The sequence below is a fragment of the Heptranchias perlo genome, chromosome 27, assembly GCF_035084215.1.
Source record: "Heptranchias perlo isolate sHepPer1 chromosome 27, sHepPer1.hap1, whole genome shotgun sequence".
In the NCBI taxonomy this organism is placed as follows: domain Eukaryota; kingdom Metazoa; phylum Chordata; class Chondrichthyes; order Hexanchiformes; family Hexanchidae; genus Heptranchias; species Heptranchias perlo.
This window is the reverse complement of record NC_090351.1, coordinates 1,115,584-1,130,207: the sequence shown is the minus strand read 5'-3', so window position 1 is coordinate 1,130,207 and position 14,624 is coordinate 1,115,584. Positions and strand designations below refer to the sequence as shown.

Sequence of the window (14,624 nt, the reverse complement as noted above, 5' to 3'; positions counted from 1 at the left end):
TCACAGACTGGAGACAGGGACTCACTACATATACAGTCACAGACTGAGACAGGGACTCACTATATATACAGTCCCAGACTGGAGACAGGGAGTCACGATATACACAGTCCCAGACTGGAGACAAGGACTCGCTATATATGCAGTCCCAGACTGGAGACAGGGACTCACTATATATATAGTCCCAGACTGGAGACAGGGACTCACTATATACACAGTCACAGACTGGAGACAGGGACTCACTATATATATAGTCACAGACTGAGACAGGGACTCACTATATGTACAGTCCCAGACTGGAGACAGGGACTCACTATGTATACAGTCCCAGGTAAGAGACAGGGACTCGCTGAAAATACAGTCCCAGACTGGAGACAGAGACTCACGTTATATACAGTCACAGACTGGAGACAGGGACTCACTATATATACAGTCACAGACTGAGACAGGGACTCACTATATGTACAGTCCCAGACTGGAGACAGGGAGTCACTATATACACAGTCCCAGACTGGAGACAGGGACTGACGATATATGCAGTCACAGTCTGGAGACAGGGACTCACCATATATACAGTCCCAGACTGGAGACAGGGACTCACTATAAATATAGTCCCAGACTGGAGACAGGGACTCACTATGTATACAGTCACAGACTGGAGACAGGGACTCACTATAAATATAGTCCCAGACTGGAGACAGGGACTCACTATATATATAGTCCCAGACTGGAGACAGGGACTCACTTTCTATATAGTCCCAGACTGGAGACAGGGACTCACGATATATATAGTCCCAGACTGGAGACAGGGACTCACTATATACAAAGTCCCAGACTGGAGACAAGAACTCGCCATATATACAGTCGCAGACTGGAGACAGGGACTCACTACATATACAGTCACAGACTGAGACAGGGACTCACTATATATACAGTCCCAGACTGGAGACAGGGAGTCACTATATACACAGTCCCAGACTGGAGACAGGGACTCACTATATATATAGTCCCAGACTGGAGACAGGGACTCACTATATACACAGTCACAGACTGGAGACAGGGACTCACTATATATATAGTCACAGACTGAGACAGGGACTCACTATATGTACAGTCCCAGACTGGAGACAGGGACTCACTATATACACAGTCCCAGACTGGAGACAAGGACTCGCTATATATGCAGTCCCAGACTGGAGACAGGGACTCACTATATTTACAGTCACAGACTGGAGACAGGGACTCACTATATTTACAGTCACAGACTGGAGACTGGGACTCACTATATATATAGTCACAGACTGAGACAGGGACTCACTCTATACACAGTCCCAGACTGGAGACAAGGACTCGCTATATATACAGTCCCAGACTGAGAAAGGGATTCACGATATATGCAGTCACAGTCTGGGGACAGGGACTCACTATATATACAGTCACAGACTGGAGACAGGGACTCACTATATATACAGTCACAGACTGGAGACAGGGACTCACTATATATACAGTCACAGACTGGAGACAGGGACTCACGATATATACAGTCACAGACTGGAGACAGGGACTCACGATGTATACAGTCACAGTCTGGAGACAGGGACTCACGATATATACAGTCACAGTCTGGAGACAGGGACTCACGATATATACAGTCACAGTCTGGAGACAGGGACTCACTGTGTATACAGTCCCAGGCAAGAGACAGGGACTCACTGAAAATACAGTCCCAGACTGGAGACAGAGACTCACTATGTATACAGTCACAGACTGGAGACAGGGACTCACTATGTATACAGTCACAGACTGGAGACAGGGACTCACTATATATATAGTCCCAGACTGGAGACAGGGACTCACGATATATATAGTCCCAGACTGGAGACAGGGACTCACTATGTATACAGTCACAGACTGGAGACAGGGACTCACTATATATATAGTCCCAGACTGGAGACAGAGACTCACGATATATATAGTCCCAGACTGGAGACAGGGACTCACTATATACAAAGTCCCAGACTGGAGACATGGACTCGCCATATATACAGTCGCAGACTGGAGACAGGGACTCACTATATATACAGTCACAGACTGGAGACAGGGACTCACTATATATACAGTCCCAGACTGGCGACAGGGACTCACTATATATACCGTCCCAGACTGGAGACAGGGACTCACCATATATACAGTCCCAGACTGGAGACAAGGACTCACTGTATATACAGTCACAGACTGGAGACAGGGACTCACGATATATACAGTCACAGACTGGAGACAGGGACTCACGATATATACAGTCACAGACTGGAGACAGGGACTCACCATATATACAGTCCCAGACTGGAGACAGGGACTCACTATATATACCATCCCAGACTGGAGACAGGGACTCACCATATATACAGTCCCAGACTGGAGACAGGGACTCACTATATATACAGTCACAGTCTGGAGACAGGGACTCACCATTTCTACAGTCACAGTCTGGAGACAGGGACTCACCATATATACAGTCCCAGACTGGAGACAGGGACTCACTATATATGCAGTCACAGACTGGAGACAGGGACTCACTTTCTATTCAGTCCCAGACTAGAGGCAGGGACTCACTGTATATGCAGTCACAGGGACTCACTATATATAGAGTGCCAGACTGGAGACAGCGTCTCACCACATATCCCGTCCCAGACTGGAGACAGGGACTCACTGTATATCGAGTGCCAGACTGGAGACGGGGTCTGACCACATATACCGTCCCAGACTGGAGACAGCGACTCACTACATGTAGAGTCACAGACTGGAGACAGGGACTCACTATATATACCGTCACAGACTGAGACAGGGACTCACTATCAAAACAGTCACAGTCTGGAGACAGGGACTCACTGTATATACAGTCACAGACTGAGACAGGGACTCACGATATGTGCAGTCACAGTCTGGAGACAGGAACTCACTATTTTTACAGTCACAGACTGGAGACAGGGACTCACTCTATATACAGTCACAGAATGGAGAGAAGGACTCACTATATATACAGTCACAGACTGGTGACAGGGACTCACTTTCTGTACAGTCCCAGACTAGAGGCAGGGACTCACTGTATATAGAGTGCCAGACTGGAGACGGGGTCTGACCACATATACCGTCCCAGACTGGAGACAGGGACTCACTATACATACAGTCACAGGCTGGAGACAGGTTCTCACTGTATATAGAGTCACAGACTGGAGACAGGGACTCACTATACATACAGTCACAGGCTGGAGACAGGGACTCACTATAAATACAGTAACAGACTGGAGACAGGGAGTGACTATAAAAACAGTCCCAGACTGCAGACAGGGTCTCACTATATATGCAGTCCCAGACTGGAAACAGGGACACAATACAAATAGATTCACAGTCTGGAGACGGGGTCTCGCTGTCGATAGAGTCATGGACTGGAGACAGGGTCTCACTATAAAAACAGTCCCAGACTGGAGACAGGGACTGACTGTACAGTCACAGTCTGGAGACAGGGACTCACTATATTTCCAGTCACAGGCTGGAGACAGGGACTCACTCAAAAAACATTAACAGACTGGAGACAGGGACTCACTGTATATGCAGTGCCAGACTGGAGACAGGGACTCAATACATATAGATTCACAGTCTGGAGACGGGGTCTCGCTGTCGATAGAGTCATGGACTGGAGACAGGGTCTCACTATAAAAACAGTCCCAGACTGGAGACAGGGACTCACTACATCTTCAGTCACAGTCTGGAGACAGGGACTCACTATGTGTGCAGTCACAGTCTGGAGACAGGGACTCACTATGTATACAGTCCCAGACTGGAGACAGGGACTCACTATGTCTGCAGTCCCAGACTGGAGGCAGGGACTCACTATGTCCACAGTCCCAGACTGGAGGCAGGGACTCACTATTAAAACAGTCACAGTCTGGAGACAGGGACTCACTATTTATACAGTCACAGACTGAGACAGGGACTCACGATATATGCAGTCACAGTCTGGAGACAGGGACTCACTATATATACAGTCACAGACTGGAGACAGGGACTCACTATATGTATAGTCCCAGACTGGAGACAGGGACTCACTATATATACAGTCACAGACTGAAGACAGGGACTCACTATATATATAGTCACAGACTGAGACAGGGACTCACTATATGTACAGTCCCAGACTGTAGACAGGGACTCACTATAAATACAGTCCCAGACTGGAGACAGGGACTCACTATATATAGATTCCCAGACTGGAGACAGGGACTCACTATATATAGATTCCCAGACTGGAGACAGGGACTGACGATACATACAGTCCCAGACTGGAGACAGGGACTGACCATATATGCAGTCCCAGACTGGAGACAGGGACTCACTGTAAAAACAGTCCCAGACTGGAGGCAGGGACTCACTATATATACAGTCACAGACTGAGACAGGGACTCACGATATATGCAGTCACAGTCTGGAGACAGGAAATCACTATACATACAGTCTCAGTCTGGAGACAGGGACTCACTATTTTTACAGTCACAGACTGGAGACAGGGACTCACTGTATATATAGTCACAGACTGGAGACAGGGACTCACTATTTTTACAGTCACAGACTGGAGACAGGGACTCACTATTTTTACAGTCACAGACTGGAGACAGGGACTCACTATATATAGTCACAGACTGGAGACAGGGACTCACTCTATATACAGTCACAGACTGGAGACAGGGACTCACTATATGTAGAGCCACAGACTGGAGACAGGGACTCACGATCAAAACAGTCACAGACTGGAGACAGGGACTCACCATATATACAGTCACAGACTGGAGACAGGGACTCACTATAAATACAGTCACAGACTGGAGACAGGGACTCACTATATATACAGTCACAGACTGGAGACAGGGTCTCACTATATGTACAGTCCCAGACTGGTGACAGGGACTCACTTTCTATTCAGTCCCAGACTAGAGGCAGGGACTCACTGTATATGCAGTCACAGGGACTCACTATATATAGAGTGCCAGACTGGAGACGGGGTCTGACCACATATACCGTCCCAGACTGGAGACAGGGACTCACTATATGTAGAGCCACAGACTGGAGACAGGGACTCACTATATATACAATCACAGACTGGAGACAAGGACTCACCATATATCCCGTCACAGACTGAGACAGGGACTCACTATAAAAACAGTCCCAGACTGCAGACAGGGTCTCACTATATATACAGTCACAGGCTGGAGACAGGGACTCACTGTATATACAGTAACAGACTGGAGACAGGGACTGGCTGTACAGTCACAGTCTGGAGACAGGGACTCACTATATTCCCAGTCACAGGCTGGAGACAAGGACTCACTCAAAAAACATTAACAGACTGGAGACAGGGACTCACTATATATGCAGTCCCAGACTGGAAACAGGGACACAATACAAATAGATTCACAGTCTGGAGACGGGGTCTCGCTGTCGATAGAGTCATGGACTGGAGACAGGGTCTTACTATAAAAACAGTCCCAGACTGGAGACAGGGACTCACTATATATACAGTCACAGTCTGGAGACAGGGACTCACTATGTGTGCAGTCACAGTCTGGAGACAGGGACTCACTATGTATACAGTCCCAGACTGGAGACAGGGACTCACTATGTGTACAGTCCCAGACTGGAGGCAGGGACTCACTATTAAAACAGTCACAGTCTGGAGACAGGGACTCACTATTTTTACAGTCCCAGACTGGAGACAGGGACTCACTGTATATGCAGTCACAGACTGGAGACAGGGACTCACTATAAATACAGTCACAGACTGGAGACAGGGACTCACTATATATACAGTCACAGACTGGAGACAGGGACTCACTATAAATACAGTCACAGACTGGAGACAGGGACTCACTATATATACAGTCACAGGCTGGAGACAGGTTCTCACTGTATATAGAGTAACAGACTGGAGACAGGGACTGACTATTTATACAGTCACAGGCTGGAGACAGGGACTCACTATAAATACAGTAACAGACTGGAGACAGGGAGTGACTGTATATACAGTCACAGACTGGAGACAGGGACTGACTATGTGTACAGTCACAGTCTGGAGACAGGCACTCACTATAAAAACAGTCCCAGACTGCAGACAGGGTCTCACTATATATACAGTCACAGGCTGGAGACAGGGACTCACTATATATACAGTAACAGACTGGAGACAGGGACTGACTGTACAGTCACAGTCTGGAGACAGGGACTCACTATATTTCCAGTCACAGGCTGGAGACAGGGACTCACTATATATACAGTCCCAGACTGGAGACAGGGACTGACTATGTCTACAGTCCCAGACTGGAGGCAGGGACTCACTATGTATACAGTCCCAGACTGGAGGCAGGGACTCACTATGTCTACAGTCCCAGACTGGAGGCAGGGACTCACTATGTCTGCAGTCCCAGACTGGAGACAGGGACTCACTATGTATACAGTCCCAGACTGGAGACAGGGACTCACTATGCATACAGTCCCAGACTGGAGACAGGGACTGACTATATGTACAGTCCCAGACTGGAGACAGGGACTGACTATATGTACAGGTCTTTTATCTCTGGTATTTTAACCTCATCCTCTGCGATGAAGATCGATGCAAAGTAGCTGGTTCGTGAGTCTGTCATTTCCTGATTTCCAATTACAATATCACCTTCGTCTGTCATGAAGGGGCCCACATTATTCTAAGCCACCCTCTTTCTCATAATATATTTGTAAAAACCTTTCGTGTTGTCCTTGATATTCCTTGCAAGCTTTTTCTCGAATTCCACTTTCTTTGTATCCCTTTGCTGTTCTTTATATCTCTCCCAGTCTGTGGGATCTCGACTGTTCTTTGCCTTTGTATGAACCCTTCCTTTTAGTTTTATGCTGTCTCCCACTTCCCTTGTTGACCAAGGTTGTTTAATTAGAGCTCTTGCCCTTTAGGGGGATGTACAGATCTTGTATTCCACCAAATACTTTTTTGAACACCTCCCACTGCTCATCTGTAGTTTTATCCATTGATAGATCTGCCCAGTCTCTTGTGGTCAATCCCTGCCTCATCCCTCCAAAGTCAGCCTTACCTAAATTTAAAACCTTCGTTAATGTCTCACATTCTCCCTCTCAAACTAATATCGAATTCAATTATAGAATCATCGAAAGTTATGGCACAGAAGGAGGCCATTCGGCCCATCGTGTCCATGCCGGCTGAAAAAAAACTATCCAGCTTAATCCCACGTTCCCACACTTGGTCCGTAGCCCTGTAGGTTACAGCACTTCAGGTGCACATCCAAGTACATTTTAAATGATTTGAGGGTTTCTGCCTCGACCACCCTTTCAGGCAGTGAGTTCCAGACCCCTGTCGAAACTTAACACTATACCAATGCACTAACACACTCAGACCAGTATCACAAAGGGAAAAGTTTTACTTTAATTGACTTGTATACAAGGGAAGCTGTACTCTGAACAACGGTCAGAACAACCTCTTCACTGAACAAAGGAAACAGTTCACATTTATACAGTTTAATTAGTAATGTCCACCTGTCATAGAATATGGGCGTACATGTACATTCTTTATTGGTTCAGGTAGTTGGTCAATCAAGTAGTGAGCCTGCCCCCTCTGGACATCCATAGCTCATTCCTAGATTGGCATGTAGGCCTCGTAGGCCCGAGCACTATCCTCCCTAAATTCTAAAGCTGGTTATCAGTCGGGCTGAAGTCAGTCTCAAGGCCACATGGCCTCTCAAGAAACTGTATTCTCATTATATTTTATAGTCAGCAATACCCTTATCTGCACGGGGGGATGGGGGGGCAGACAGTACCAAGCACCTGGACAGCCAGCTTAATTATCAACATACCAAGGCTTAAACGTAATTACACAATTGTGTCTTTCTGTGTGTGTGTGCTGTAGCTACCCCATTATGGGAGGCAAGGAGTTAACATTGGTCAAATATCCATCATGCATTTCTTCTTTACTATGGTCAAGTAACTGTTCACGTATTTCCAGACCCCCACCACCCTCAGGGTGAAAACATTTCTCCTCAGCTCCCCTCTAATCCTTCTACCAATTACTTTAAATCTATGCCCCCTGGTTATTGACCTCTCTGCTAAGGGAAATAGGTCCTCCCTATCCACTCTATCCAGTCCCATAATAATTTTATACACCTCAATTAAAATCACCCCTCAGCCTCCTCTGTTCCAAGGAAAACAACCCCAGCCTATCCAATCTTTCCTCATAGCTAAAATTCTCCAGTCCTGGCAACATCCTCGTAAATCTCCTCTGTACCCTCTCTAGTGCAATCACATCCTTCCTGTAATGTGGTGACCAGAACTGTACACAGTACTCAAGCTGTGGCCTAACTAGTGTTTTATACAGTTCCAGCATAACCTCCCTGCTCTTATATTCCATGCCTCGGCTAATAAAGGAAAGTATCCCTTATGCCTTCTTAACCACCTTATCTATCTGTCCTGCTACCTTCAGGGATCTGTGGACATGCACTCCAAGGTCCCTCTCTTCCTCTACACCTCTCAGTACCCTCCCATTTATTGTGTATACCCTTGCCTTGTTTGCCCTCCCCAAATACATTACCTCACACTTCTCCGGATTGAATTCCATTTGCCACTTTTCTGCCCACCTGACCAGTCCATTGATATCTTCCTGCAGTCTACAGCTTTCCTCCTCACTATCAACCACACGGCTAATTTTTGTATCATCTGCAAACTTCTTAATCATGCCCCCTACATTTAAGTCTAAATCATTAATGTATATCACAAAAAGCAAGGGGCCTAGTACTGAGCACAATCATATTATGGTTCACTGTTAGCTCAGTGTTCCCTTATCATTAGATTATTGACTAGTTCAGGCTCATTATTCATTATTAAATCTAAACTAGCCTGTTCTCTTGTTGGTTTAAGAATATATTGGGGGGAATGTTAACCCCAGAATGGGGGAAGGGTTAACTTCTTAAAAATCTGAAACCCGACACTGACCCTCCGTGAAAGTGCCTAAGTGCAGAAAACCAGGGCTTGTAGAGAGGCGGGTTAGTCATTTAATGAGGTTGCGTGCCTCAGGTTTCAGCTGCCATTTAGATTTAACGGCTGCGGACTGTGAGTCCCCGGGCTCGGGACAGGGAGGTGAGAACGGCCAGATCCAGCGGCTCAGTGCTTTTCCAGCACTGCTTGTGTGGGCCAGGGGTAGCAGGAGGGCTTTGAGCTGGCCTCACTCCCCCACTGAGCAACCTGATACTCCCTGACCTCCAGGCCGACCTGCAATCTGCAGCCTCCCAGGGATCTCTCCCCCGCGAACTCTGCCCCACAATCTCTCCCCCTGCGATCTCTCCCCCCGCGATCTCTCCCCCCGCGATCTCTCCCCCGCGATCTCTCCCCCGCGATCTCTCCCCCCGCGATCTCTCCCCCCGCGATCTCTCCCCCGCGATCTCTCCCCCCGCGATCTCTCCCCCCGCGATCTCTCCCCCCGCGATCTCTCCCCCAGCGATCTCTCCCCCGCGATCTCTCCCCCCGCGATCTCTCCCCCTGCGATCTCCCCCCCCACCACCATGATCTGTCCCTTCCTCCCTCTGCTCCAGTCCCTGGCTGAGGCCTGGTACCACAGGCCCTCCTATCGACCGACATTCTCTCAACCTGCTGCCGGCTGGGAAACGGAATAAAAACATTCAAATCAGATCCTGAAGTTAAATTTGGCCGGACCTCCACATTCCCCACATTTCTGGGCTCTCTGCCCCCCGCCCCACCTTCCCATCAAAATGGGGGCCATCGTGACAGAAAACTCTCCCGAATAATCTCAAGACATTCGCTGCCTTTGTGACTCGAGCTGTTCCCCCCCCCGGTCTGTGTGGGAATTAAAGTCCCCCATTATTACCATTCTGTTTTTACAACAAGTTTCTCTGATCCTGTTATTTTACCACCGCTATCAGGAGGTCTGTAGACAACTCCCCCAAACACCAAACACCCCCACCCTCACCCCCAAACACCAAACACCCCCACCCTCACCCCCAAACACCACACACCCCCACCCTCACCCCCAAACACCACACACCCCCACCCTCACCCCCAAACACCAAACACCCCCACCCTCACCCCCAAACACCACACACCCCCACCCTCACCCCCAAACACCACACACCCCCACCCTCACCCCCAAACACACTCACACCCCCACCCTCACCCCCAAACACCAAACACCCCCACCCTCACCCCCAAACACCACACACCCCCACCCCACCCCCAAACACCACACACCCCCACCCCCAAACACCCCCACCCTCACCCCCAAACACCACACACCCCCACCCTCACCCCCAAACACCACACACCCCCACCCTCACCCCCAAACACCACACACCCCACCCTCACCCCCAAACACACTCACACCCCCACCCTCACCCCCAAACACCACACACCCACACCCTCACCCCCAAACACCACACACCCCCACCCTCACCCCCAAACACCACACACCCCCACCCTCACCCCCAAACACACTCACACCCCCACCCTCACCCCCAAACACACTCACACCCCCACCCTCACCCCCAAACACACTCACACCCCCACCCTCACCCCCAAACACACTCACACCCCCACCCTCACCCCCAAACACACTCACACCCCCACCCTCACCCCCAAACACACTCACACCCCCACCCTCACCCCCAAACACCACACACCCCCACCCTCACCCCCAAACACACTCACACCCCCACCCTCACCCCCAAACACCACACACCCCCACCCTCACCCCCAAACACACTCACACCCCCACCCTCACCCCCAAACACACTCACACCCCCACCCTCACCCCCAAACACACTCACACCCCCACCCTCACCCCCAAACACCACACACCCCCACCCTCACCCCCAAACACACTCACACCCCCACCCTCACCCCCAAACACCACACACCCCCACCCTCACCCCCAAACACACTCACACCCCCACCCTCACCCCCAAACACACTCACACCCCCACCCTCACCCCCAAACACCACACACCCCCACCCTCACCCCCAAACACACTCACACCCCCACCCTCACCCCCAAACACCACACACCCCCACCCTCACCCCCAAACACACTCACACCCCCACCCTCACCCCCAAACACACTCACACCCCCACCCTCACCCCCAAACACACTCACACCCCCACCCTCACCCCCAAACACCACACACCCCCACCCTCACCCCCAAACACCACACACCCCCACCCTCACCCCCAAACACACTCACACCCCCACCCTCACCCCCAAACACCACACACCCCCACCCTCACCCCCAAACACACACACCCCCAGCCTCACCCCCAAACACATTCACACCCCCACCCCCACACCCCCCACCCCCACCCCCCACCCCCACCCTCACCCCCACACCCCCCCACCCCCCACACCCCCCCTCCCAAACACACACACTATCCCAATCCCTCTCCAATCTCTCGGGGAATGTTCGTGAACATGTTGTGGCCCCGAGGGGGAATATTTGGGACTCGGTGTTTGGACAAACGATGATTTGAATTTCCAGTGCCAGTAATAACTGTATTTTCTGCAAGACCATCTTTGGATGCTGGTTAATGATGTGATTGTTTATTAAAATGTTCATTCTTCTTGTCTGAGACAGGTCAGGACCCAAAGCTGAGGGATGGCTGAGCCGAGAAGCCCAGATCAAACAGTCCGACATCCCTGCTCTTTCTCCGCACTCTCCTCACTCACCTTCTCATCTTAGGAAGTGATCATTTTAACCAACTACCTGCATCGGCTCTCAAGTCACAGCTTCCAGAACCCACTGTGCTGGGGTTGGTGTTATTACAAGCCCCGCTCTGTGCTGGGGTTGGCGTTATTACAAGCCCCGCTCTGTGCTGGGGTTGGTGTTATTACAAGCCCCGCTCTGTGCTGGGGTTGGTGTTATTACAAGACCCGCACTGTGCTGGGGTTGGCGTTATTACAAGCCCCGCTCTGTGCTGGGGTTGGTGTCATTACAAGACCCGCACTGTGCTGGGGTTGGTGTTATTACAAGCCCCGCTCTGTGCTGGGGTTGGTGTCATTACAAGCCCCGCTCTGTGCTGGGGTTGGCGTTATTACAAGCCCCGCTCTGTGCTGGGGTTGGCGTTATTACAAGCCCCGCTCTGTGCTGGGGTTGGTGTTATTACAAGACCCGCACTGTGCTGGGGTTGGCATTATTACAAGCCCTGCTTTGTGCTGGGTTTAATGTTATTACAAGCTGTTATCTGTGATGGGTTTAATGTTATTACAAGCTGTTATCTGTGATGGGTTTAATGTTATTACAAGCCCTGGTCTGTGATGGGTTTAATGTTATTACAAGCCCTGGTCTGTGATGGGTTTAATGTTATTACAAGCCCTGGTCTGTGATGGGTTTAATGTTATTACAAGCCCTGGTCTGTGATGGGTTTAATGTTATTACAAGCCCTGGTCTGTGATGGGTTTAATGTTATTACAAGCCCTGGTCTGTGATGGGTTTAATGTTATTACAAGCCCTGGTCTGTGTTGGGATTGTGCAGACTGACCACGCTAACCTGCAGCCCCCTCCAGTACCCGGACTGACCCCAGTCTAATGCTGGGAGTGAATTGTCGAGCGGTCACTGCCCATCATGTCGGCTGATCTAAGTACAAACAGCCGATGTGAGCTTGTGCTGATGAGGCTGGGAATGAGCCGCTATCAATGTCAGTTCATGCAGGGGACATGAGGCGGTCGTCACTCACTGCTTTCCTTGCAGTATTCCACAATGTATCCGGCCAGCCCAGCACTGCCGATGTTCTTGGGCGGGTTCCAGTTGAGGGTCAGCGAGGTGCCGGTCACATCCTCCGCAGCGAGGTCCATGGGCTGCCCCTCGGGTACTGCACAATGACAGGAGAGATCACAGCAGGGTTAGGGGGACTGGGACCATCCGGGCACAGCTCAATGATCTGATTATTACCAACATTTGGACAGAGAGAGAGTTAGAGAGAGAGAGATAGAGTTAGAGAGATAGATAGAGAGAGAGAAAGAGTTAGAGAGATAGAGAGAGAGAGTTAGAGAGAGAGATAGAGTTAGAGAGATAGATAGAGAGATAGAGAGAGAGAGAAAGAGTTAGAGAGATAGAGAGAGAGAGAGAGTTAGAGAGAGAGATAGAGTTAGAGAGATAGAGAGAGAGAGAGTTAGAGAGAGAGAGATAGAGTTAGAGAGATAGATAGAGAGAGAGAAAGAGTTAGAGAGAGAGATAGAGTTAGAGAGAGAGAGAGATAGAGAGAGAGAGAGTTAGAGAGAGAGATAGAGTTAGAGAGATAGAGTTAGAGAGAGATAGAGTTAGAGAGATAGATAGAGAGAGAGAAAGAGTTAGAGAGAGATAGAGAGAGAGAAAGAGTTAGAGAGAGAGATAGAGTTAGAGAGATAGAGAGAGAGTTAGAGAGATAGAGAGAGAGAGAGAGTTAGAGAGAGAGATAGAGTTAGAGAGATAGAGAGAGAGAGAGAGAGTTAGAGAGAGAGATAGAGTTAGATAGAGAGAGAGAGTTAGAGAGAGAGATAGAGAGTTAGATAGAGAGAGAGTTAGAGGGATAGAGAGATAGTTAGAGAGATAAAGAGATAGATGGTTTGAGAGATAAAGAGATAGAGAGAGATAGAGTTGGAGAGATAGATAGAGTTGGAGAGATAGAGAGATAGATCGAGTTAGAGATGTAAAGAGATAGATAGGGAGATAGTTAAAGTTACATTTAGAGAGAGGAGGTTATAGAGAGATTGATGGATAAAGAGAGGGAGAGTTAGAGTGGGAGATCGATAAAGTGATAGTTCGAGATCCAGGAACAGGCGGACAGGGACTCGGTGCCGTTCATCCTTCGGAACTTTCTTACCTTCTTTGGGGGTCTCTGATTCCGCGGGCGGTGCGGGAGGCATGGCTGGAGAGTCCGGAGGGAGAGGCTGGAGAGTCCGGAGGGAGAGGCTGGAGAGTCCGGAGGGAGAGGCTGGAGAGTCCGGAGGGAGAGGCTGGAGAGTCCGGAGGGAGAGGCTGGAGAGTCCGGAGGGAGAGGCTGGAGAGTCCGGAGGGAGAGGCTGGAGAGTCCGGAGGGAGAGGCTGGAGAGTCCGGCGTGGGGCTGGAGCGGCGAGTGTCTCTTTATATAGAGAGCAGGCGAACTGAGGACCGCCCAGCCGGACTGACACTGCCCACAGCAAAAGAGGCAGGGAACCGTACCGGGGTCACCAGACAGGCTCCAGGCACCCGGCACCACTCCGACACTCCTCCCTTCGAACCACGGGACCCCCACACCCCCAAACTCAGCCCCCCTCCGAGACCCTCACCCTGACACCTGCCCTCACACCCCCCCATCTCACTCCCCCCTCCTCCTCCCCACACTCACCCCCAAACCCCCCCCCCCCCCCCGGGAACGTCACACACACCCCAACACTCACCTCCCCCCCCACAAGACCCCCACATTCACCCCAACCCCCACTCACCCCCACATCCCCTCACAGGTGCCTTGGCACTTTGGATACAAAACTGGCTTAGTGGCAGAAGGCAGAGGGTGATGGTCGAAGGTTGTTTTTGTGACTGGAAGCCTGTGGCCAGTGGGGTACCA

General features: G+C 50.1%; 1 protein-coding gene across 3 annotated transcripts in view; it reads right to left on the bottom strand.

The window, feature by feature from the left end:
• The window catches only part of LOC137344338 (myosin-binding protein H-like), a 168,639-nt gene extending 154,457 nt beyond the window's left edge, over positions 1 to 14,182 (bottom strand). Inside the window, exons 1-2 of one of the 3 annotated variants that reach the window (XM_068007204.1) lie at positions 13,901 to 14,182; positions 12,776 to 12,910 (exon numbers count right to left, since the gene is read on the bottom strand). In XM_068007204.1, the coding sequence (XP_067863305.1) occupies positions 12,776 to 12,910; positions 13,901 to 13,943 (178 nt within the window). In that variant the 5' untranslated portion in view covers positions 13,944 to 14,182. The remainder of the gene's footprint in view (positions 1 to 12,775; positions 12,911 to 13,900) is intronic. The other 2 variants (XM_068007202.1, XM_068007203.1) reach the window with 2 other exon arrangements.
• Between the last annotated feature and the right edge of the window lie 442 nt (positions 14,183 to 14,624).